The 24927-nt window shown below is 41.2% G+C and overlaps 1 protein-coding gene across 11 annotated transcripts; it reads right to left on the bottom strand.

Annotated features, from left to right (window-relative positions):
- Window positions 1–357: 357 nt before the first annotated feature.
- On the bottom strand, window positions 358–24447 carry add1 (adducin 1 (alpha)). Of its 11 annotated transcripts, none has more exons than XM_058616698.1 (18): window positions 24304–24447; window positions 16961–17168; window positions 16031–16193; window positions 15570–15721; window positions 15248–15328; window positions 14971–15120; window positions 14727–14870; window positions 14477–14575; window positions 13943–14116; window positions 12875–13225; window positions 9929–10024; window positions 9753–9845; window positions 9363–9380; window positions 8235–8321; window positions 7490–7646; window positions 6636–6992; window positions 5633–5725; window positions 358–2622 (listed from the first exon to the last, which is right to left on the bottom strand). In XM_058616698.1, the coding sequence occupies exons 2-18, from the start codon at window positions 17156–17158 to the stop codon at window positions 2342–2344; spliced, it is 2694 nt and encodes an 897-aa protein (XP_058472681.1). In that variant the 5' UTR covers window positions 17159–17168; window positions 24304–24447; the 3' UTR covers window positions 358–2341. The 11 variants fall into 11 exon arrangements, with proteins under 11 accessions (XP_058472681.1, XP_058472669.1, XP_058472670.1 ...); XM_058616688.1 differs by lacking the exons at window positions 8235–8321; window positions 9363–9380 and adding exons at window positions 3052–3105; window positions 4076–4091 and having other exon boundaries at window positions 2517–2622; XM_058616695.1 differs by lacking the exons at window positions 8235–8321; window positions 9363–9380 and adding an exon at window positions 4076–4091 and having other exon boundaries at window positions 2477–2622.
- Between the last annotated feature and the right edge of the window lie 480 nt (window positions 24448–24927).

Raw genomic sequence — 24927 nt, 5'->3', positions numbered from 1 at the left:
GAATTAGTGCCTGAAGTGTTTTGCATCCACACAAATAAAAATGCCCGTTTTCCAATTCTGTATTCCAAAACAGTCACATGTATCTCAGCAGTTACGATAATCTGTGTGGTGTATTGTGGGAAAAAAAGTGACTGCTTTTCCCAGTGCCATCAAATACCTGTAAAAATCTAACACTACCATCCTCCTGTGTCAAAAAACATTACTCTTATAACAGATACAGATACTACAACATAACATACATTTTTCTAAATATAAAACACTGAACTATGAGTAAAGATCTGGCATTTATACAAAATATACATGCGTGTATAAATATGGTCACAATCTGATGTATGTATGAATGCTAGGAGACAAAAGTGATTTTAAAGATAGTGTTTTTATTCATGGTTATAAAAGAGGCAGAACCATGAGAAAAGAGAGGTGGAAGTTTTAGGTATGTAAACAGAATAATGCCGTGATTTTAAGTGGATGCAGTCGAGACAGAGAAAACAAATCAGAATATCGAAAAGAAAAATAATGTATGGTTGACTGAAAAAAAAAAACAGATCACCAAAAGCTAATGTAAATAATGTAAATTAAAAGGATAGTTAGTCATGTAAAGGACAGTATACACTCTATACATGCAGTCCTTAAGGAGTTAGATAATCAGCTTGCATGTAGCACTGTAGGTAAAAAACCACCTGCAGCGAACAAAGGCCGACTTTGTTAAACGTCTCACACAAGGTGACGCTTCCTGTCAATTTTGCCTTTTTGTTCATCGTGAATTAGACAAAACCATTCACAACAACAGCATGGAGAAAAGTTAGGAAGCAATGCACGGGTGGGTGGCCTTGGTATTAATGCCCTTTAACATCAAGCGCTGCAACACCAACAATTGATTACACACGAGTGAGGAAAATAAACATGTACTGTCTTCTCCAGTGTACAACGTGTCTTTACTGGAACTGGAAACACACAGGTGTTCAGCGACACAAGTCTGTGCACTCAGCGCGACACAGAAAAGTTCAGTTCTGAAGGATGATTAATCATGCAGCTTTGCAACAGTGACGTTGTTGTTGTTGTTGTTAAGTCCTCGTCTGTATCTACTTGGACTATGACGATCTAAACGACAGTGGTTAACGAACGGGAAGGTTCACAGTGCTCTCTCACAGCAAGACGTTATGCTCCATCTACTTTGTGAGGAGGAGGAGGAAGAGTGAGAGACTTCAAAAATAAAAACAACAAAATGACAAATGTATTCTCACACAATACACAGCATATTTGCCTTTTTAGGACTTTCACAGAGAGACGGGAGAAATCAAAGGGTACATTCAAAACAAAGTCACAAACTAATAATTACAATAAATGAAAAGATAAGATGAAAATCAGGTTTTTTTTTATACATTCCTTCATAGCAATTACATTATCTACCTCAGCGAGTACTGTGCTTTACACCTGTACTCCCACTTTGCTGAGTCATGCCCAGTATCCCCATGTTTCGCAAAAATGTACAGTGTGATTTAAATGAATCTGATTTGTTTTTTTACATTAAAAACCTGAAGCACTTAACGGCACGCCTGTTAAGTTAAGGCTGTGCCAACTGATTGTAGGTGAAAGACTTTTTTAGAGTTTTTTAAATGTAAACAAACCGTGGATGAGATTAAGCTTGAATACAGATGATCTGGTCAAAAGACTGGATTACAGACAGGATATTATGGACTCTGTGCGACTCCACAAGTACAAAAATCTACGGCGAGTATCTGTACTGTATTGCTCATTGGCCTGCTAACGTGACATGGTGTGGTTTGCTCTGCTTCACAGGTAAAAGTAAACACAATGGAATTGGTAGTCCTGTCAGAATTGAATTCATCTCCAGTTAAATACGAGGACAAAAGCTTATCGGTCAGAGTTCACTGTATTTAAAAGACACTTTGACATTTTCATACAATCCCAATACATTCTAGTGGTTACATCAGTTTAGTAATACTCCGTTAAAAAAAATCAAAATAAAAAAAGAGGATGATTATGTCCTTAATCCTCACATTAAGCCAGTGGGCCTGTGGTAATAGACATGCATGAAAGGCCAGGCAGAAGACAGACTGCATCACTCACTCACAACTAAAAGCCTCTAATAATAATAAAAAAAAAGCTTTTATGCAATAATTGTTGCACTGTATACACAATTGGCACACACTAAAGAGGAAAAATAGGTTAATAAGCCAACGACAAATGATATCAAAAAGGGAAAAAAGCGCAACTGTGTGTGACTGTGGCTTGCTCGAAGGGTGCAATGATAGCAGACAAGAAGCGAAATGAAACGAGGCGGACGCCAGCCTTGAGGACCAATCCAAAATTCTCCAACCTAGGACTCTGTCTTTTTTTTGTTTTTCTTTAGGAAGGAAGGGGTGCGGAACTTCTTTTTCTTCTTGGAGGGCGATTTGCCCGGGGACTCGTCACCGTCCTGGTCACCAGCGTCGGCCGCTTCCTCCCCCTCGACTACATCTGCGGTGGCAGGGGCAGAGGCGGAGTCTTCGACAGGAAGTGCTGGGGCTTCGAAGGGGTCGTCGGGTGTTAAATCTGGAAGGGTCTGTCTCAGGGTGGCAGCATCGCTCTCATCCTTATAGCTCTGTTCAGGGAAGGACTCTGGTGGGAAGGGGGAGATGAGGATAGTTATTGATCTGAGGGGGAGAAAGGGAAGGATCTGCACTGCTGAGCGTTCACATCCGCCAATACAGACTGATGACTGGATAAACTGTGAAAATCCACATGTTTATCTACTTTAAAGCCTCCATTTTTCCACAAGCTGGTAGCATCTATGAGAATGGTGTAAACAAACCACTTCAAAGGCAGATTCAGTCTTAAAAGCCAATAGAGGATTTGACATGATCTGAGATCGTACTTTTCCCAAACCAGCCGGTGTAATTATTTCTATTGCAGTGCACAACACTAACGACTGACTTACTTCATCAGCTTTGCCTCTTACCTTTGAGACAGAAAACGAGCAACATATAATGAAAATCTGATCTTGACAATCAGGATTCATTCTTCCACCACTGACTTTTTTCCTTTTACCTTCATTTAAACAGGGAAATCTTAATGAGTGCAGTTCCCTGGTTCATTTGCACCCTGTGTACAAACAAACAAACAAACAACAAAAAAAGAAGTCTACAAGAGAACACAATATACTGCAATGTTTTCAGAGATTCTGATTAAATGAGAAAAGCCACACGTGAGGTTGCATAACAAGTCCAGGGAGGGAATAATGAGTAATGAATTCAAAGCTGCTACAGCTCTAAATCACTGAAATTAGTTTGGACTAGTCGTCTGTACTCAACCAAACATACAAAAGCAAAACTTGAAAGTGATTCAGCTTTATTACCAATACTGATTTTATATATTTGAGCCAGACTGCAGACATTACATACTTATCTAGTAACCATTAGAGCTGAACAATGTGGAAAAAAGAATAAAATTAAAATTTTAAAGTCAAGCTTTATGTACTGTTAAGAGATTTAAAACAAGATGAAGCAGTACCACATATGATACCGTATCCAAGCATGAGAATTTGAAGGTGGTTTTTAACTTTTATGTATTGCACTTTTTTTTAACTGGCATAGAACAATTAAAACGTAGTTGCAGCCTTTGCAGTTTGTTAATTGCATAGTTTCAAATGGTGACTTATTCTTTAGACAGATTCTCAGCAGAAACAGCCGGTTAGAGAAGCAACAGGAGCTTGTGCCGATCCAGACTCTGAGGCCCACTTCAGCAGACCTTCAGGGATCAGTGGCCCAACACAGCATTTTTAAACCATACTGCAGCCTCACACTGTCCAAAAATAAAGCCTAAAGCTCTGTTCCAAGTGTTATTCTGCTCACATGCTCCAGAAACCCGAGAACACCACACAGCAGCAGCAGTCTTCATTTTACATCTCATATCTGCGATAACAGAAATGAGCCCCGACAATGTACCACAGACAAAATGGAGAATAAACACCACACAAGCCAAGCTTTAGGCTTCATCCCCTATGAAGCTAAACCACCAGTGAGTCCCAGCAAAGCCAGTCAGAAGCCACACTAAAATAAAAGTATCAATGTACCTGGTGAAATTCTCGTCTGAAAGACAAACAACATTCAAAAATGTTTTCAGAACATTACCTGAATTCTTTTTTTCCATGAGAACAAAAACATCAACAGTCATATAACATTGAAAGAATGAACATATGTGAGGTTGGTTACTTCGACTGTGAGTCGTTGGCAGGAAGAAAAGAGAGGTTAGGAAACATAAAAGGTCTGGCAGGTCATGGGGTTTACTTCAGAAACATCCTCCATTTTTCATCCGTACCATTTTGGTGAATGGGACGCACAGGACTTATATCACATCTCAGAAAAAGGCTGTGAGGAAAATTGTGCCAGTTTAGCAGCTTGTTTTTGCAATTATTTGCCAAGTTGCCATGGTTACTTTATTTTATTTTAGTAGAAATGGTGACACGTGACTAATAGAGGAGATGTGTGGTGGAGGAGCTCTGAAATAAGCCCTGTCAACACAGACCGATTGAGAAAAGCTCAAAAAGTTAAAAACAGTTCAACAATCCCCAGCAAATGGATTAGTTTGGACGAAATAACAGCTCGGCTACTGAGGTCATGCAACGGAGAAAAAAAAGAGGGTATATGTTCAAATACAGGCGTGGAGGAGGGTGATGGGCAACTGGGAGGTGGTGGCAAGGAGGTGGAACTGTACGTACTTACTATGGCAACAGGTACTCTTTTGTATTTCCATCTCCTGATTGTAATCGCAGCCACAAAGAAGAAAAAAAGCACAAGTAGAAACAAATGTCTATGCAGATCAAACCACAGGCACTGAGTTCAAATAAAAAAAAGAAAAAAGAAACAAATATGGAAGAGAAAAAAAAAACCACCAGAAAAAAAGAATGGTTGGGTACCATTCTTAGTAGACCCCCCAAAAAAAGATGTGGCAAATGTGAGGGAATGGGTAAAGGAGATACTGTACACTTAGAGACATGTTATATAAGAACATCTTGCATATTAGATTACACCTGCGATCAAAACTACTCATCCTCTCCCTCCCTCCCTCCCTCATGCTGATGATACCGTCACTGTCTGCACACTCGTTTAAGAAATCTTAATTATGCCAATCACACTTTCCTGGTTGTTTCTTTTTAGGTTCAATCCAAGTATCATCATCATTGGTGATATTGCTGGTACATAGGTGTAATCCAATAGTAATAAAGACCAAGAGGGATTGAATAAAAATAAAGAAAGCAAAAATAGACGGAAATGTCTGCACTGGGGTCGAGTAAAGTAGATAAACGGACACATTTTTCTATGACACTGAAACATGTCCTGAAAATAAGCCCAGAGAGTAGTTTTGTTTGGATTATCTGCCCCGACAGTTGTCCATCTCTTTCCTTAAAACCTCTTGGCCTCTTATTACAGAAGACACATCACAGCAACTGTAGTAGTATTATTTAAGACCACAAAAAAACAACAGACCCCAAGACAGACAGGCAGATGTTGAGGCAGGAGTTTATGCATTTTCCTGCGTAGATCCTAGAAAAAAAACAAACTCCCCAGCCATGCAGAACCAGATAGAACTGGACCGGGCCAGTTTAACCGATTGTATCAGGCCAACCTACCTTCTTCCTCTGCTCTGACTGGGGTGCTGGGTGGTGTAGAGGTGACTTTCTGGCCTTTTGGCTCCTCCTCAGGTTCTACTAGTTGATCTGGGTCTGAAAGTAAATCAATATAAATACAGTTTTAAGAATCTCTTTACCTCAACTAAACAGGTGAGATAAAAAAAAAATAATAATAATAATAAAATAGATCAAGAAGTGAATGAATCTGGATCATCTGGAATATAGCCATCTTTTCTCCCTACAAATGAATTTTTTTCTTTTTTATTAATACTGAATGATTCAATGATTCATTGATAGTCATATTTTAACTCAGACAGAGATCACTGCAAACAAGTCCCATTAAATATCAACCTTATAATATCCCAAACAAACCAAAATTACCTTTAATATTAATGAAAATCATGGAGACGCACAAGACGGACAGTGTACACCAAAAGATATCTTTTTTTTTTTTTTTTTTTTTAAAGGACAGGTTAGGAGGAAGAGAAGGATGACACCATTTTTCATATCCAGACATGGGATGCTCTGATTGGATGATTGAGCTCAGACTTAAGTTTCATCAAATGTTAGCACAAAACTCCACTGCAAAAGTGATTTCATTTGACACGATGACTGAGTGTCCTGGAAGAGAGGGGGGTGGGTCTGAAATCTCAAAGTGAGCTCCACCGCTTATCCTCTCTTCTCAGCTACTCGTCCAATCAAACTGCAGAAAGGTATCAGATCTGCCAGAGCTCTGATACCTTTGGACAAAACATCAAAGAGAGGGAATGGGAGGGAGGGAATAATCAAGCAGAGGCTTTAGAGACTGAAGGGTGCTTGCACATCATAAAAAAACTGCAGCAGACTCCAAAACCCCCAAGAAAAAGGAAAAAGGACACAGCAGGCAGGGATGCCCAGACTCCTAGTGTAGCGGTATGTTGACATGGACCAGGGCTGAGCTGAGCAGGGAGAAGGGGAAGCGGAAGGCCAAAGTTAAGCCATGACTCCACTTCATCTGCTGTACCTGTGGCTGCCTCTACCACTGACGTGTCCTTGCTGAGGGCTCGCAGCACGGCACAGTGGAACTCCTTATGCGGAGAATCTGGAGCCAAAAAAACTTCATCTGTGGTGGAAAAAACGTCATCAGCTAGTGTCCCTGCAGAGCCGGCGACATCCTGAGCCAGCTCTGTCCTGCTGGAGACGCCCGTTGACAAAGAACTCTGCTCAGAGGCCGGCGTCGGCAGGAGTTTCTGTGAGCTGGGCGAGTCGGCTGCAGACCGCAGAGGTGTGGAGCCCGAGGACCGACCTCTCTGCAGTGTAACCGCTTCAGGACAGGTCACGCTGGAGGTGGATCCCTCCCTACTAGCATCTTGTCCCTGCACTGTGAATCCATGAGTATGTGTGCGTGTGTGGAGAGATAATAACATCACAGTGTAGCCATGTTCAAGTTTTAGATCATTCTTGAGGATTTTCTTCCCCCTCTTTAATCCGTTTATTTTTAAAAATACCTGTTCTATATTATTGTAGTTTAAAACAAAGCATAAAATGACCTCTATAGCTCCAGTATGATTACGTATTAAGACACTCATTATCTAAATTTTCTTCTCATGGGACAAAACAGATGGAAGAAACCACTGACATGAACTCACAACAGTGTGAAGAAATACAGAGGAATTTCACCACAACTCAATCCATGACCATGGGTTTAAGTATCTGCCATGTTGACTGTGTTTTTATGTGTCATTTATGTGACTATGTGTTGTATTTCATACATAAATATGTCCCAGATGAAAACAGAGCAGTGTCTGGAAGTCTGTGCATTATGTTCCCATCAGAGAGAGTTTGTTTAACCATCTCTGCTCCTCTCATCATCTTTACCTTCAGGCCCTTTCTGATTCTGCTCCACTTCCCGGCGGTATTCCTCCAGCTCCCGGTCGGTGAGTTTGGTGAAAGGGTTGGGACCCTGCTTGCTGACAATCACCTGGGGCTGGTACTCCTTCTCAATGATGGCCTTGGACGCGGTAACAAGCTCCCCCTTTAGGACAAACAGAAGACAGTTGGGAGAAGATGAGAAGTCGAAACATCTTGAAATCTAGCTGCAGTATGTTAAATGTCAGGTCAAATGGCAGATAATCTCACATAGGTCTCAAAAGGGCTATCATATATCTATAAAGATTAGATGCATGAGCAGAAACACAAGCCATAGATAAAAAGTTCAACATAAGCACAAACATTTCATGAGAAGTCAAAACCATCAAGTCATTTCAAAATATAAGAAGCACAAATGTTTATTTACAAGTACTGCAAATTTAAAAAGCCAACAGTAGAGTTTACCACACAGAAATAAAACAGACAAAGTTAACAACAAAAAAAAAAGTGGTTTGTGGCTCAAGATTAAATAGAGCTACCTGACGTGCACTGGATCTCAAACCTGATCTCTTAAGTGCACCTCAACTTAAGCCTCCAGACAAAAATAAACAGCTGGATATGACTATCTTAAGCCTCACTGTTCAATACATCTGTACAGTCCCCGACATCAAGTGCCCATTTTGAAGCTATGAAATGACTTTAGGGATGATGTAACGTATGAATGAAAAGGATTTGTGACTGGATCATTAAGTACCTTTCTAATTGATTTAGCAGGACTATAGGACCCCTCGGACACATCGAGGCCGTCAATAGTGTCTGTACAGTCAGACAGAGGGGCGTCCTGCAATAGCAAACCCAGTGAGGTGGGTGGAGGCACAACCCAGCTCTCAAAACACCAGCACAGTCAAAGTTTGCAGTCTGTCAGGCAGGCGCGAGTGTGTGTGTGTGTGTGTGTGTGTGTGTGTGTTTGCAGATGTTCACATTGTACCACCTCTCACGCACGGACGCACAAAAGGTGGAAAGACATTGTTCTCTGAGAAAAAACTATAACATTAACTCTACTCAAACCTAAACACATACGTAATATCTTTACAATCACTCAATCGTCTTAAATTAGAGTGAATGCAACAATAGCACCACAAGTGTAGACTGATTTGTAAAACCCGCCTTTTCAAAAGTAGATGCACTCGTCCTGTGCGATATCTTGATCAACTATTGCCTTTAGTTACTTTCCACCTCTGTGTACACACACCAACAGACACACACACACCACAAACAGACACAAGCATTGGCGATACATGCAGAGAGATTGTTCTGGAACATGATGTGGGGACTGAAAGCAGAGCAGTGTTGGAGGAAACAGCCAGACGCATGCATTGTAAAGCCTCCTATGGTCTTACCACTGACACACCAGGGTCAGTTTTAGGTACGGCTAAAACTCACAGTAATGTGCAATATGGTATAATTAATAGCTCTGTTAAAATGTGGATATTTCTCCCGCCTCTAATGCCATTTGTGTCCATTTAGCAGAAGGTGAGCAGAGATATCCAGCGAAGGATAAATAAACCATGCAAACTGAACTCAAGAGACATTTTAAATAAGGCTTAACACCTGAATGTCTAAGAGAGGACAAAGAGCCCATGCACAGACAAAAAGACATCATTCTCCACCGTTATGGGTGTTTTGTTGGACATTTTATAAGAGAAAAAAATGCCTACAAATGCTGAGACAGGTAACCATGATTCTGAACTACTGAACAGAAGGAGGGGTAAAAAAACCAAACAAAAAAACCACAATCATGTATGAAAATGGAGACAACCCGAGGCTGGAGCTGGCAGGTCAGGAGAGCAGAGTGAGGTTACCTCGCCTACATGCTACTCACCTGCCAGATTGAAAGTCTCTGTGGTTAGAAAATAATGTCACAGTTACAAAGTCACCCCATGCTCTGGGAAACAACATGGAGGACACATGGAGGTGGTGAAGTTTCTCCTTCAAAACTGGTGCCTCAACGGATTCCATAATATTCACAATTTAGAGCAAAATGTCTTTCATCACAGCTCAGTGTTGAGGAAAACTTCACACGAAAAATATTCACACAGTTCAGGGTTTTGGTTTAAGGGGGCGTCTCCAGGCCTGGACAGAATAGTTACACAGTTTTCTTTGAGCTTTACAGAAGCGATTTCAATTATTAATCTGTGTGTGACAAATATTCAACTCCAGGTCAGGACCACTGTAGAGGGGAAGTGTGTATGTGTTAAGATGAGAGACTGACCTGAACAAAGCTGCGTTCCACAACAGAGCCAGCACACAGAACCTGAGACTGGGGCCCTGCTGTCTTTATGTCCTGCAGGTTCTGCTCCCGAATCTAAAAGCAACAACATTCCATGTCACAAAGAGACGATAACTACAGCACCACCATGTCTTTGGGTTATAAGAAACACGTAATACCTTATTCCGCATTTCCAGGACGTCCTTTGGGTTGGTGTTCAATGGGATGAACTGATTGGCTACGGCAGCCTGACGGAGGCCATCTTCCTTTGTCCACTGTAAATAGCACATGACGTGTTAAAACCATCTGCAACCAGATGCGTTGACTGACATGTAAACCCAAGCAAACAAAGACATAAATACTATGCAGGCTTCACAATACAAACACATGCTGAACTGAAACGGACAAAATTGGATGACAGTAAAAACGTCTGAATGGAAAAAATGAGAACCAATGATGATGAGGAACACTGAGGGAAATACGTTTAATTTTAGCACCCATAGTAGACAACATCCTCTCTTAAGCTTTTTCCTAAGCACATAATATTGGATTATTGTCTGCGTCATTACATAATCTAATAATAGAGTGAAGCATGTATTGTTAGGGCACTAGTACTGAATGGAACAGAACTATAGGATATAAGGTGAGAGCATTAGGTGTGATCATAACACAACATTTACATGTGTGGAGTCAAATACTCATAAAAATAAAGAAATGCATTAAGAACACTTAAGGCAGGAGATAATGCCTGTGTTAATGTGCATTGCAAACAAGATTCCATCACTTTTTGAAACACACACAAGCTATTCATTATTTTGTAAACGAGTCAAGGTTAAATCAAGACAAAATTCAGAGCAGAGCCTGCACAAGCAGCGGCAAGTGACATTTCAGGGGAGATTGTTAAAATCAAAACAAGATAAGAAAAAGGTTTCTGAATTGTAACCTTTAGTACTTTTCCGTGCAAAGGTGGTGCAGCATGTTTTATGACAACATCAGACATAAGGGAGGTTGATGTTTATAAATTCAAAAAGCAGCTTAACACCAAATCTTAAGTGCCCTCCGCAGTTCTGTTGTGCTGTTATTCTCATGTCTCTTGAGCACAGCACTTTCTTCCACAATTTTGTGAATGAAAATTAATGAGAAGGGAAGTTTATATACAGAAAAGGCTATTTCAGGGTTAGATTAGTAATATAATGTACTATAAACATACAATAAGGTATCAAATGTGGCTTATTATGTTTTAAACATCCTTCAGATAAATACAGGCCCCTTTGGTGATGTTAGAACGACCTTTTGTCATCATCATTGATAAGCTATAAGAATTTTAAAAAGGACAAGCACACAAGAGATGAACTGAAAACTGAGAAGAAAAATCACAATATGAGGCAAAAGGGGGAGAAACAGTACGGGAAGGGAGAGGTGAAGTGGTTAGCGAGAGGAGAGGGAGTAAGGGATGGCCGGGGTGGTGGTGGGTGGGTGGGATGGGTGAGACGATGAGGCTGGCTTACGAAGCGAGAGTGGCAGTGAGGGGTGAGCTGGCATCACCAAAGTCATTTCCCAGGCTGATACACAACAACAAGGACGACAGAGATGAGAGAGAAGACACACCCATGGACACTCGTCCACGCTGAGACAGAGACGTAAAAGCTGCTGTCACAAAGCTACAATCGTATACGTCAACAGAGTGTCTGTCCCGCAGAGGATGAAACCATTTACTGTCTTGTTGGAAAGAATATCCCATCTACTTTTCATAAACCTGGTAATGCTCAGCATGACTTAAGGAGGGGGGGAAAAAAAAGAAGTCACCCATTTCTTGCACCAGAGTGAATGAGCAGCGCATGACGATAGAAATCAAATTTTTAGCTCCCATGCAACATGTTTTAATCTTCATAAACTTAGCATGTAGTTTGCAGTGGAAAGCATAAGCTCATGACTTCATTCTTGTGTTTACTAAAAGCTTTACTGGTTAGCTGCCAAACCAGAGGCTAGATGAGGAGGGGTTACTGGATGGAAGCAGCTGGGCTGGGTCGGTTGAGTATGAGATGAACATGTAAACACGATATACTCACTGAGATCGAGTCTCACAACACAACATTTCCTACTTTCCCAACAGAAGATAATCAGTATAAAGTCAGGTCATATTCCATAGCTTTTGGTCATTCTTTTTTCTTTTCTTTCTTCAAACAAAATCCACTCATGCAGGCCTTGAAAATTTCAAAACCATTTTCAGAATCAAACTGAAACCAGAAATTAGGGAGAAACTGAAATATAGTATAAATAAAATTTAAAAAGCGGGCTGCATAACTCTTTCTGCCAAGGATGTCCTCACTTTGTTGTGTGACCTTTAATACTTTATATATCAAAGTGTCTTTAAAGTATCTGGCATTATTCTGGATAGTAAATCAGGAAACAATGCCACCTCCCTTTATTTATTAGATGTGAAATGAATTCAGTTTACTCACTTCGAAAAGATTTTGATCGATTTTCTCTTCAAATCTGACTGACTTTTCCCCCTTTCCTTGATCCACTCTCCTGACTCTTTCTGGGAATACTCTTTGCCAACATCAAGATGCAGAGACCAAATTAAGGGGTGTATATTACCGAGTGAGCAACAATGTGGTGTGTGTGCAGCGACACGTTACGTTGTTCTGTCCACATTCGCCTGCCCACTTACTTGAGGACTCATGCCACACCCCTGCTGCTCGCTCCTCTGGGAAAAACATCAACAGCAACAATGCATTTCACTACTACACATGCAGTGGGGCATGCTGTGGGCAGCTGGCCCGGCATCATGAAGCATTAGGAGACCAGAGGGGTGAAAGAGTAAAGAGGGTCAACAAATACTCACAGCTATGCTACAAGGTAAGCGAAAGAGCAGAGGTTACTGGAAAGGTGGGTTAACAGGACACTTCAAATTTGAGTTTGAGACTAAAACTTGTGAAATGTAATATCTTTAGCTTGTGAGCAGGCCCAAGACAAGATTGTCTAAAGACAAAGACCGCAGCTTTGTACTCTTAGTTAAACTCCTCATTTTCCCCAGGAGCTCAGAATGCCGTCCACCTACCCGTTTCCACCAACAGGGTAGCTGTAAAATCTATACTATGAACAATAAGGTAGGCACAGACCAAGCAGTTGGTTATACAGCTTGGCACGCAGACACCGGACGAGAGAGACTGCAGCAAGGGTTTGACGTGATCGTGTGTTATGTTCGTCCACACCTTAGGCTTCGACTTGGGGCTGCCGCCCTCGGGCCCATCCTCGCAGGGCTCATCAGACCGGCTGCCGGCATTGAGCCAGCGGGTCTTGTCACGCTGACCGCGCTGGAAGCTGTGTTTCAGCGGGGAGCGAGCACCTGAGTCGCTGTCCTCCCCATATGAGTAACCACCGTAGGCAGAGGGAGCATTCTCCGCATCACTGTACTTTTTACCTTTGTCTCGCAAGGACGGGCAGCGGTAAGGATAGCCCGTCCTATAGCCCTGGAAGACAAGACAGCAGACGACAAACAACGGGGGTTTAGAAATTGGTTGGTGCACAGTGAAGAGGGTCCACTATGTAACATTGAGGAGGGAGTAATATACTGTACAACACATTAGTACGTTTGCCTTCAAAAGAAAATCGTATTGGTTTTCGTAGCCTTAGGATAAGCATTTGTATATGTGCTTCAGGCAAGGGCCTTGCTTTACGAAAGCCGCCATCTTGAACCACAACTTAAGCAGACTGGCATGTTGCATTTTGTGGTGGAAGCTTCGCAATGCAAACAAAACTGAATGACACATATACATACACCAACATAGGAGAAGGAGGAAACCACAGAGAGAGTGGTTAAATGGCGAGACGGAAAGAGTTTACATCGTTTCCGGAAAACAGAGGGGTGATGAGAGGATTCCTCCTTTTGTTGCCGTTAGATGTCACCAATTCTTAAATACAGGGCCTTTTAAGGATCATTTCACCCAAACAAAACATGTCACAATATAAACGTAAGCATTTGAACATATACACTCATTTCTGTTTTTGAAGACTGAATGCTTCTTTGGTTGCCAATCCTACTACATTCATATGTGCAATAATCACAGTTTTCTTAGTAAATCTTGAGGGTCCAGTAGCCACAGCATGCTAGAGTAAATCCTCACTTCAGTCTGTCGCTACATTCTTCAGCAGAAGCTTGAAGTGTTTCCTCTTTTCTTAGTACCTACCAGGTTATCGAGCATTCTCATGAGAGCTTCAAACTCCTGCTCCCCGATTTGCCACTTGGGGTGTGTAGAGGACCCGTCACCGACTGGTTCAGGGACCTTTGGACGCGACTTGTATTTCTCTGGGTCCAGAAACACCAAATTATCAGGACCTCCAGCGCTGGCCAGTGTTCGCACCTGGGAGCACAGGCGGAGAAAGAAAGCACAGACAGAACCAGAAACACAGGGAAAATAATGTAGACGTGAGGACATACACAGATATACAGACATCCAACAAAGATGTGGAAAGACAAGAGATGGACAATAATGAAATATATCAACAAACATCAGGGACAATATGCCACAAAATGTATGTACATCCGGATCCACAGTATGGTATACTATCAAACAAAGAGACAAAGTACTAACAAGTGCAAAATATATTAAGGCTTAGTCATGCTGAATACAAAAAAATTACAATTTATATTTAAATGAAGACAAAAAACATCACAGTAGGTTTTTGCTTTGACAAGATTAAGGGCTCAGTGTTTTCCCTACCTGGATCTCACAGGCAGTGACCAAGTTGTGGATGTAAAAGAAAGCTTCCTCCACCGTTTCACCAACAGAAACCAGCCCATGGTTCCTCAGGATGAGCACCTGCAAAAGAGGGAATTACTTAACAACTACCAACCACACACAAAACACTTATGTTGGTTTAATCAACTAAATAAAACTACAGGTTTTTCATGAATTTATTAACTATCTAATTACATTTTCACACATATTCACACATTCACTCAGCTATTACCTTGCTTTTTGGCCCAAGGTTTTTCTGTATAATTAACTGTTCGTCATTATCCACCACGATGCCCTGATAGTCATGGTAGGCCACCTCACCCAAAGACAGTGCCTCAGGTGAAATGGGCAACAGACCGCATTTCATGGCAGACACCTGCAAACAAAGTCCAAAAACATGGGGTCATTAAGTTTTGATGCCTTTGTTTGCATGGATGGATGGCATAGAATTTCCATGTGCACACACTGTCCCTTACCGCAGCACCTGCAGATGTGTGTACATGTACTATACACTTGACATCGGGCCGCGAAGCAAAAATGGCAGAGTGGAGGACGAAGCCGGCCTGGTTGACCCCGAGGTTGGTGCTGCCCCTGTCAACGATCTCACCTTCAATGTTTACCTTCACCTGGAGGACATAGGGGGGCAGACGACAGAGCATTAGCCAAACGACAACATATAATCACAAACGAGGTGGACAGTAAAACATGAGAAAATAGAGAACTGTTCCATTGGAAATCAGCACAGATTCTCACCAGACTGGAGGCAGTGACTTCACTGAAGAGGAGACCAAAAGGGACAAGAAGGAAATGATCTTTGTCTGAATTCAGCCTCACCTACAGACCAGGGGGAAGTCAGGCTTGATTACATTGTGACATGGAAATAGGCTCAATTTGTTTTAACAATAATCACTAATAATGATAATAATAATAATAATCACAACAGCCAGTGTCATTACTTATGGTTCAGAGTTGCAACTAAACACTTTCTGGGAGACATCATCGTTTTGCTTCATCTTTATTTAATAGCTGGACAAAATCAGTTGGCATGGTATACTGTAATTTATAAGAGTCTCACAGTGAGGTGGTTGTAGATGAGCTCCGACCAGCCAAACAAGTCAGCAAGCCGATAAAACGCAGCCAGCTTGCAGCGAAGTAGCTTCTCTCCTTTGTCATAGGAGATCGAGTCGGAGCCCCGCAGATCATTCACGGGAGTCACCATGCCCAAGCCTGAGAGGAAAAGATGAAATAAACAGATGGGGTTCGCATACTGTATATTATCTCGCCACACTATTATACTAAGAATGCTGAGAGAACTGACAAAAATAAACTGCTCTCTGCAGAACCAAACAAGAGTCTCTAATGACAGCAGCAGAAAAAAAAAAACATCTCACTTAGGAATAAAAACAATTAGATGAAATCAGACAGGACTCTTTGTCCAGAAACTCATGAGTCATGCGCTGCATTATTCATTGTGAGCATGAACAGAGAAGGCCCGAGGTCAGAAAGTCACACACACGTATTCTCTTTTGTGCTTACTCATGTTGAGTGCTGCCATGCCTCCTTGTGGTGCAGCGGGATACATGGAAGGCATGCTGGTGGTCATGAAGTCTGCGATCTGCTGCAGGGCCAACAGGCTTGTGGGCGTCTTCCCCTTCTTCAGCTGATCCTGGATCATTGTCTCCAGCTCCTCGCAGAACGCCTGTCAGTTGGAAACACAGACACAAAACATACAAACAATGTAAGGGGCACATGATTAGTGCCAAAACAGAAAGGAAAACAAGAAGAAGAAGATTGTTTGACATGTTAGGTGTAACTTCATCACGATCATTTCATCATCATTACTGCCAGCATTTTAAATATAGCAGTTGGCAGAAATAGTACATGTACCATTCAGGGCCAATTTTGCGGGGGATTAAACACATCAGTGCTTTTCACACATACGATCGGCCTTCACACAGCACATGTCTCTGTCCTGGTTATTCTAGGACACTGTTGATGGAGAATAAACTGGAGCCATCATGTGTCACTGACAGGTATACCGTCTTTACACTGAAAGGAGCCTATTCACATGTGAAGACAATAGGTATGGCTATACACACCAATCAACTGCGCCTAAAAAAAATAAAAAAATCGCTCACTCGCAACTTAGTTAAAATGACAGATCGAAGTAGAAATAAAAATAAAGTACAAAATGGTAACAACTGTGGCATTGCCACTGAGCTCTGTTGTGGTGGTAATGTTGGTATTTTCTTCTTCTGCCAACTTGTTTCGTTTCTCTTCACATTTCACAACCAGATGACCTACAGGTGAAAAAACACCACAGGGAAGACCAACTTCTGATAATGGAGTTATGTTAATAGCTATTTTAAGAGGGTTCGCCCAGGTTCAGAAATCGCAGGTATACCCACACATTTATGGGCAAAAAAGGCTATTAACACAAAGAATCAATATAGCCGTTCCACTGACCGGGCTTTGTAGAATCATTGAGACCCTCTTTCTCTGCTCCATCATGTTAAAGTCCTGCCTCAGGTCAGGCGCCATGTTCCTCTCCCTCTGATACTCCGGACTGCTTTCATCCACTCGGTCGAAGTACCGCTCCTTGTGGGGGGCTGTGGTGGGAGGGGGGACCGTCACAACTCCGGCTCCTGAATCGCCGTTCATCATGGATGGACTCCTGCACATGAGAAGGGAAAATGTATCTTTTGTCAACTAATGCACATCACTTGCCCAAAAGGTCAACTTTCCACTCCCTAAATCTGTGTGATTCCACTGCACAAACAGATATCCCTGATAAAACTAAGCAGGCCTACTACTAACTGCTCAGGTGAATTATAGGTTTTGACTTTGAGGCACGCTTCAAATATTTGCCACTTTTTTCTTACACATCTTAAGTGTTAAGACTTATCAAAACAAAACATCTGTGGGATGAGGCAATGGTGGTTTCGTCATTGCCTCCACACGTCCCCTCAAATGTCCAACCATAAGAATTAAATTAAACTATTAAATAAACTATTTATGACATGATCATGTGACTGCTCTTCCCAGCACAGAGAGGTTTGAAATTATCTTCCACAATGTGTTTCCTGTAATCACAACACCACTCAGCTAAACTGTCAGGGCTGGGCAAAGGAAAGGAAAATAAAAACTGGATAGTCACTCTTTAACCATTGAGCTTTATAATATTAGAAGCAAGTGTTACCAAGACACTGGTTGATTATTCAAGTTACTTTTAGAGGTTTAATGGAATAATAATTTTATAAGTTTGTGGTATATGTAGCAGAGCTTTATATAATACTTGATTTAATGACCAAATTTGATACATAAGAATTAATTAATAATTCTTATAGAATTATAAGAAAACACCCATTAATTTAATGGGTGTTTTCTGTCACTGTTTTTCTGCCATGGGACTAAACAGAATTGTGTTAAAACTTATTTCGATTGTTTTAAAATCATTTTTGGATTGGTTAGACAAAAAGAAAAGACATTCCAATACTTTATTCTGTACAATACAATAATGAGCATTGAGCATCTCTCCTATCTGGAATTTTTAGATAAAACAAAAAAACACAAACCTTGCCACTAAATCCCCACACTTTTCATTAAACTGTGGTACCAACAAGTTAACTGACAACAGGGTAAGTGCTAGAGCCACAAAGAAGAGAAAGAGAGACTTCATATAGATCCATGTCCACCATCTATGTGAGGAAAGAGCCTCCAACCGTCAGTCACAACACAGACACCCCAGCTCTGACTCGGCAAGACACCGGTGGATTGACAACCATGGATAAATGTGAGTGTGCAGTGCAACCATGCATGGGTAATAAAGAGCTGATCCAGCTGAAACTGATGCAGAGCCCATTAGCCTGCATCAATACAAATGTTCAGCCAAAACTGCCATAGCAACTGTAGACCAAACCTAAAGCATTCAGTATCACACTGAGAGCAGACAGACCCTCTCTCTGTTCCTGTCTGCTTTCATTATTACTGTGAGATTTTCCCCAAAATCAACCCAACCTTTTTAAACCAACTCAGGTCACCTACTCTAGTCAAGGTTTCTGTGTCATGCCTTTTAAGTTGTTATAAAAGGTGCCAATTATTGGTCTGTACTCATTACATAAGGGGAGGTGACATAATTAACTAAATGATTAGGGTGATAAGAGCATTCATTTAAAGTTTAATAAATGACTGGTTTAATTGTGTGTCACTCTGACAGGATGTATGACATTCTGCAATGAAGACATGGCGCAAAGGTAAGACTGGTAGTTGTGGGCCCTAAAACATTTGTGGACATGTAGTCACTATAAATGCTAGATCAGCAGAATAAGAAAACTACTGGGTATCAGTACAAATAAACATTAAACCTTTTGTGGATTAACAATTAAATCAATTAACGTTAAAGTTTCAGTCTATTAGATGGGGCCAAGTGTTCCCTCACACTCGAGCTGTTTAAGTATATTGCAATACATGTATATGATTTCGCAAATACTCAGTATATCGCAATATTGTGATAATATTGTATCATGGTATCTCTGGCAATTCTCAATCCTAGAAAATATAGTGTAGGCTCTATTAACTATATATATTTGGTTACGTGTCTCCAAGGATGCATGACGATAAAGACAAAAGGATGAGGTACTTTCAAATGTTCTTGTTTGTTGCTTGGTATTATCAGCAACAAAAACTAAACAACATCAGGGACAATTAAAAATACAGGCTGTATATTTCAATAATAATGGGGTCACTTCTAAGGTCATCTAAAAAGGAACAGCTTCAGTTAACTCATTTCCTGCTGCACCCTGCCTAACCACAGATGTTAAAAGAATCGTCCAGCTGTGCAATACTAGACACCACTCAAGTGCATCTTTTTCACAGCTGTGTATTTCTTAAGGATAATGTAGCAATAACAATGGCTCCCCTGCCTCACCACACGTATACCCCTGCCTCGCTCCTCTTATCAGATCTGTAGGTGCAGAGGCTCAGCTAGCCTGCGCTCCTCCTGTTAAGAAGTGCAATTGCTATGGAAACCAAACATGTTGTCATGGTGATGCGGGGAAACCTCAACAAGATTATGTAATAACAGCTGTAGGCCATCATCACACTGCAAGCCTGTCAATGTCACAAGATGCGCATCTTCAAACTGTAGTGTTACTCATTTTACACTGGATTCAAAGAGCTCTGTGACTCTGTGTGGGTCTAATGTGCTCGTGCATTTCTAGACAACTGAGCATTGAGCATCTAAAACTAGAAATTGAACAATAAACTAACCAACTAACTAACAGATATAAAACAATGCGAGTTCCAAAGGTTCCAATCTTATAACCTTGTTCTAATGACACATGGACTATGAGAGGCATGCAAGGAAAGCCATATGCCTAACAGTTGACTACGGCAGTTGATCTATTTACTCAACTTGATGTAACAATGCATAAGAAGCAGCTATCTATTAGTGTCAGTAAGTTAATGTCATATGATGTTAGGGCAAATAGGGACAACCAGAAACTCCCCAGCCCTTCCCCATGACGATGTTTTGGAGTGAGAGAAAGAAGGAGTCACCCTTGCTTTCATAACCATGTTTATTAGATAACCTGTATTGGAAAGTAATGCATCTCCCATGAGCGTAACAGCGGCGCTGCAAATTACAAACCACTCTGCAAATGGTGGGTTACATGGTAACGTTTCTTAAAAACAGAGTGACTGGAAATGTTGTGACGATGAATCCAGGATCACATCCATTTATTTTACAGTACAGGACACATGCTTTAGTGGGAAAAATTGACATTTCCAAAGGATCAAAGGGAAATTGTCTCCTACATGTGCTCATTGAGACAACTGGCTTCACCAAAAACAGCACAATGAGAGCATCACTTACAGGATCTCACCCTCAGTAAGTCTCTGCATTCTTCTGCTTTTCTATTGGTTACATGCAAACTAAAATTATGTCCATTCAGATTGGCTGTATGGCCATGTCACGACAACACTTTGCGTTAACTGCTGCTAAAGTTGTAACCGAGGATAACCAGTCAGGAAGCAAACGCAGGCAGCCAGCAACTACATTATCTTTTATAAAGGTCTCAATTTGTGCCCATCCAACGTAAAACTCGACCCTGGGGTTCTTCAAAGTCAAAGAGAGTTTGCGTAGGGTGTGAATGTAGTAGAGGTGTTTTAATAAATAGAATGCTCCATTGTCATCAAAACAAAGGAAATCTCAGATTGTGGCAGGAGAACAGGAACTGGAGATGCGGTATTTTATCAGTGATTTTATCAATGTGCATTAGAACAATGATCGAAAAAGTGTGTGTGATGCTATGGTTCACATCTGGTTTGACTGATGGTCAATAGTACAGTGTGTTATCTTAAATCCAGTAGTCATCACTGTCAGTTGAGTGCAATAAAATCCAAAGCAGTGGGTTCACTGACTGACTATCGCCTCCATCTGTGAATTGATTAGCATTAGCCTGTCTGCTGCTGGGCAATCAACGATGGACAGCTTAGAGTGTCGGTTCACACTTTTAAACATTGTCCCCACGCATTTAAACTGACCTCTTGTGATAGAAATCACACTTCAATAGACAAAATGCAAATAAGCACATACATCATTTCCATTTGTTAAGGCCAGAAGTGCTGTTTTTAACCATCAGCGTGACACAATACACAGAAAATTTCCATGCACAGTTCAATTGGGCTACGGTTGTTGCTCAACTATGCTTTTCAACTGGACCACTGCCCTTGTCCCGGTATACAAGCACTAGTGGGGAATTGATTCATTAAATTAAATTAAAAGTGTCTGCCTCCACTGTGCCAGGGGGTGTTGCTTGTGACTAGTTGTTGGTATCTCAATCACATTATTGAAACACATCCAGAAAACCAACTAGGGTAATCCAACACAAATTTGACCATTACCTATAATAAATCTCAATGGGATTTTTCAGAGTTTTATCTGTGATCAGATCACCCAGGCCAGGATTAATAGCAGGTGTGAACAGAGCCACCAAAGGAATGCACATTGGATATATCCTAAAAAGGAAAATGAACAAGATAATATTGTTGTATTAAGCAGGGCAGGGTTTCCTCCAGATGACAGACTCTTATGAGTTGCACTTTCAATGACACCATCTGACACAGATGTTTTCATTCTCCACAGAGGCACAATGTCAAAAATAAAAACCGAAGCATCGGACTCTGCTCTCTAATGGTGTGTATCTTAGGAAACAAAAATGCTCAGCATAGGCCTTACATATTCTAATGATATTGTGATCCTCTTTTGTGAGACGGAAGCTTTGCATTCAAATCAACTTTTCAGTATATGCTCTTCAATAAAGATCCATTTAGTCCTTTCCAATAATGTGCCAATCAAGAAATTGCTAATGAAAAGATTGATGTGCGTGTAAAAAATTGAGATGGACTCAAAAAAGAGTCTTTAACAATCTCAGTATGTGTGTGTGTGTGCAGTTGGTGTTTCAGGCATTGAGCCGTCATTAAATAGCACTAGACGGGGCCTTTTATATCTCAGAGCTGGATGCCTGTCATTACTCAGGATAAAGAATCCACAAGCAACTGCTCTTTAGAGTGTGTATGTGCATGTGTGTGTGTGTGTGTGTGTGTTACAGGCTCTAACTACCATGACTAGTTGGAATGCCTTTGGTGTCCATTTAGCACTGTCCCATATATAGACCAGTGTGCCAGATGGTAACTAGCAAGCATAGATGTTAATTTGTGATGTTTTCATATGTGAAAATGTAAAAAAATTGTCAGGCAAAGCCGCTTTGTTGTGTCAGCGTGCAACTACAGTCTGTGGCCAGAGGTTTATCTGGCTGTCGCATGCCATACAGGACAGAGTGGTGGAAGATAGCATCTGAAACAACACACCCCTTGCTGTACAGTTTCCCTGCACTCACAATCCGGCTTTGGCTTAAAATTTGACACAAGCATAACATGACCCTTAAAGACCTGTGAAGGGTGAATGCACCCTCACTTCCACCTTTAATTTAAAAAACAACAACAAAAAAACTCTGCTAAGTGATGAAATATGGTAGGGAAGGGAGAAAAGAGTGAAAAAGAGAAAGGACTTGAAATGAGGAACACATTTTCAGCTGCACTGCAGTCAAGGGTGTGGGCGTGGGGAGTGGGAGTAAAACAAATACAGAGCTCTGTATCTAGATTCAGTGTGTTTGTATTTGTGTGACAAGGGTGGCAAAAATAGGGCCAGACTGACACGAGCAAGACAGCCTCGTTTTTACTCATTCCAACAGAATTTCCAAATCTACGGAGTGACCGTCAATTTATACAAACACAGAAACATTTGGCAGTTTGACTTGGCATGATCATGTACCATGTACCATGTATCAATAGGCAAGTAGAAATATAGAAAGGCACACACAGCAACAGCTTTGGGGTATCTTAAGTAGTTAAGTAGGGCCTGAAAACAAGTTAGTCAATCAACAAGACATATTGAAGCAGTAAAACCACTGAGTTAAATACATGATCTCCCCCTAAAATATCATCTTTTAGGCCTAATCCACAATGAAACACAACTTTCCCTTCACAACCTTTTCATTTTTGGCCTTTAAAAATTAATTCACCCTCACATAACTCCCCAGAAAGACTCTACACGCTGCAGTACATATGCCAGGCCTTTATGTGGCGCTGTAAAGCTGCTTACAGAAATACACCAAAAATAGAAGAGATGTAGAAGAATGCACAAGGTGTACAAACATTTAAAAATAAATAAAATTTGGTTTTTATTGAATGATAAACATGCATTACAATGTAAGCAGTCACAGATCAGGATGAACCAAGCCCAGGGAACTATGGTGGGGACCAAGTGATCATAAAGCAAGACCAAACAACCTCCAAGCACAAGGAGAGGAAGATGATTACAATGGTGATAGTGACAGCCAATGTGAGAGCAAGAGAGAGGTGGGACTATGACATCATTGTTTTTTAGTTGTTTTTTTAAGTAGTGCATTTTTCCTAAACTTGTTCTTGTGTGCACAGGCCATAAGCCTGTTAGAAAACATACATATGTTCCCTTATCCAAAAAGTCATACATCACATCAGGATTGTTTGTATTCATCAATGTGTGTTTATTGCAGTAAGGTCAATGTCTGACCATGACTGATTTATTGTCTTTCTGCTCGCTTTAAAAACCTGGAACATTTGTCTTATACTTTAAAAGTGGGTACCGATAGCATGTATTTTATATGTTCACAATAGTGATAATATCTAAAAGAATCACAGCCAGATCCTTCTCTTACTGATGCAGCTTGTGTCTGACCTCGTACAGGAAATGACTCCATCACTTCACAGAATACAGAACAGATTTCCATGCTTCAACACTAGCCCACACCACAAACCGTACACTAGCCTGTGCAGAAACATTAATAAAACCGAAGTAACTCATAAATCCCGTGGCTACAGCACCAGCAAAACAATCCAACACATACACGGGCCTGAGAGCTGGAGCAGCGGGCTAACGACACTGGAGGCAGGGAAGACAGACACACCCGGGTACAAAACAAACTGTGCGTAGCTCTGGGCTGCTTTTCCTCTATACACAAGACATTGTGCATGCGAACGTGAAATGATTAAGGATCCATTTTAATGCACTGAAATGTTGCTTTTACCGGTTGAAAAAACACCTCTGTCGACAAACACCCCCGCAGCACAGGCACTACATTAGCAAAACAGGGAGCCCACCAGTCTACGGAGAAAACACTATAGCAATAAAACACACAGCGATAAGCCATATTGAAACGCACAAACACCGACTCTGACAAGCAGAATACACACACTGTTTCACAACTTACCCTCTCTGTGTAGATGCGGTAGAATATAAACAGTGCTCGATGAAACGTGGACGGTGGTTTTCACTGTTTTTATTTTTACCCTACCCTGCTCCAGAGCGGGTTTGTCTCTCTGAGTTACTCGTCTCTGTGTGGTGACTCCGCCCATCCGCCATCATCCTATTTGGGTGCGGCAAAGAGGATAATGTGGGGGTTGTCATTGGTCAACTGGTGTCACGTGACGACACCGTGGTTTTATTGGCTTGAAGTGGTTGGAGGAGCAGCACGAGCTGTGTCCCCGGTGCTATTGCTAAGGGCTAAAGCGGCTAAAGTGCTCTGATTACTACATCCATGGACTACATGCATGGACCCATGTGGGCTTAGAAAAGGAGTATTGACTCTTGAGCATCATGCTAGATAAATACATTATTTTGCCCACAACTTCCCAAACTACAGAGTTTTGTGGGCCCCAAACAATTTGGCAACGGCTAACGTCCAGATTTGATTCATTTAGCATGTAACGTTGAGGTAAACAAAACATTAGGGATGCATGATACTATCAGCATGATATCTGTATCGGCAGATAGTGGTTTTTAAAATGTATTAATGTATATCGGCAAACACACCGAGATCTGCCGATATGACTTT

This window comes from Solea solea, chromosome 19 (genome assembly GCF_958295425.1).
Source record: "Solea solea chromosome 19, fSolSol10.1, whole genome shotgun sequence".
Taxonomy (NCBI): Eukaryota; Metazoa; Chordata; class Actinopteri; order Pleuronectiformes; family Soleidae; genus Solea; species Solea solea.
Note: the sequence above shows the minus strand (reverse complement) of the source record. Positions and strands in the feature narration are given on the sequence as shown.

Coding starts and splice junctions, on each gene's coding strand:
- add1 (XM_058616698.1), bottom strand. CDS start 17,158: ATGATGAACGGCGATTCAGGAGCCGGAGTTGTGACGGTCCCCCCTCCC. Junction 13,226..13,942: donor TGAGAATGCTCGATAACCTG/GTAGGTACTAAG, acceptor CTTGTCTTCCAG/GGCTATAGGACGGGCTATCC. Junction 5,726..6,635: donor AGTGGTAGAGGCAGCCACAG/GTACAGCAGATG, acceptor ATTTACTTTCAG/ACCCAGATCAACTAGTAGAA.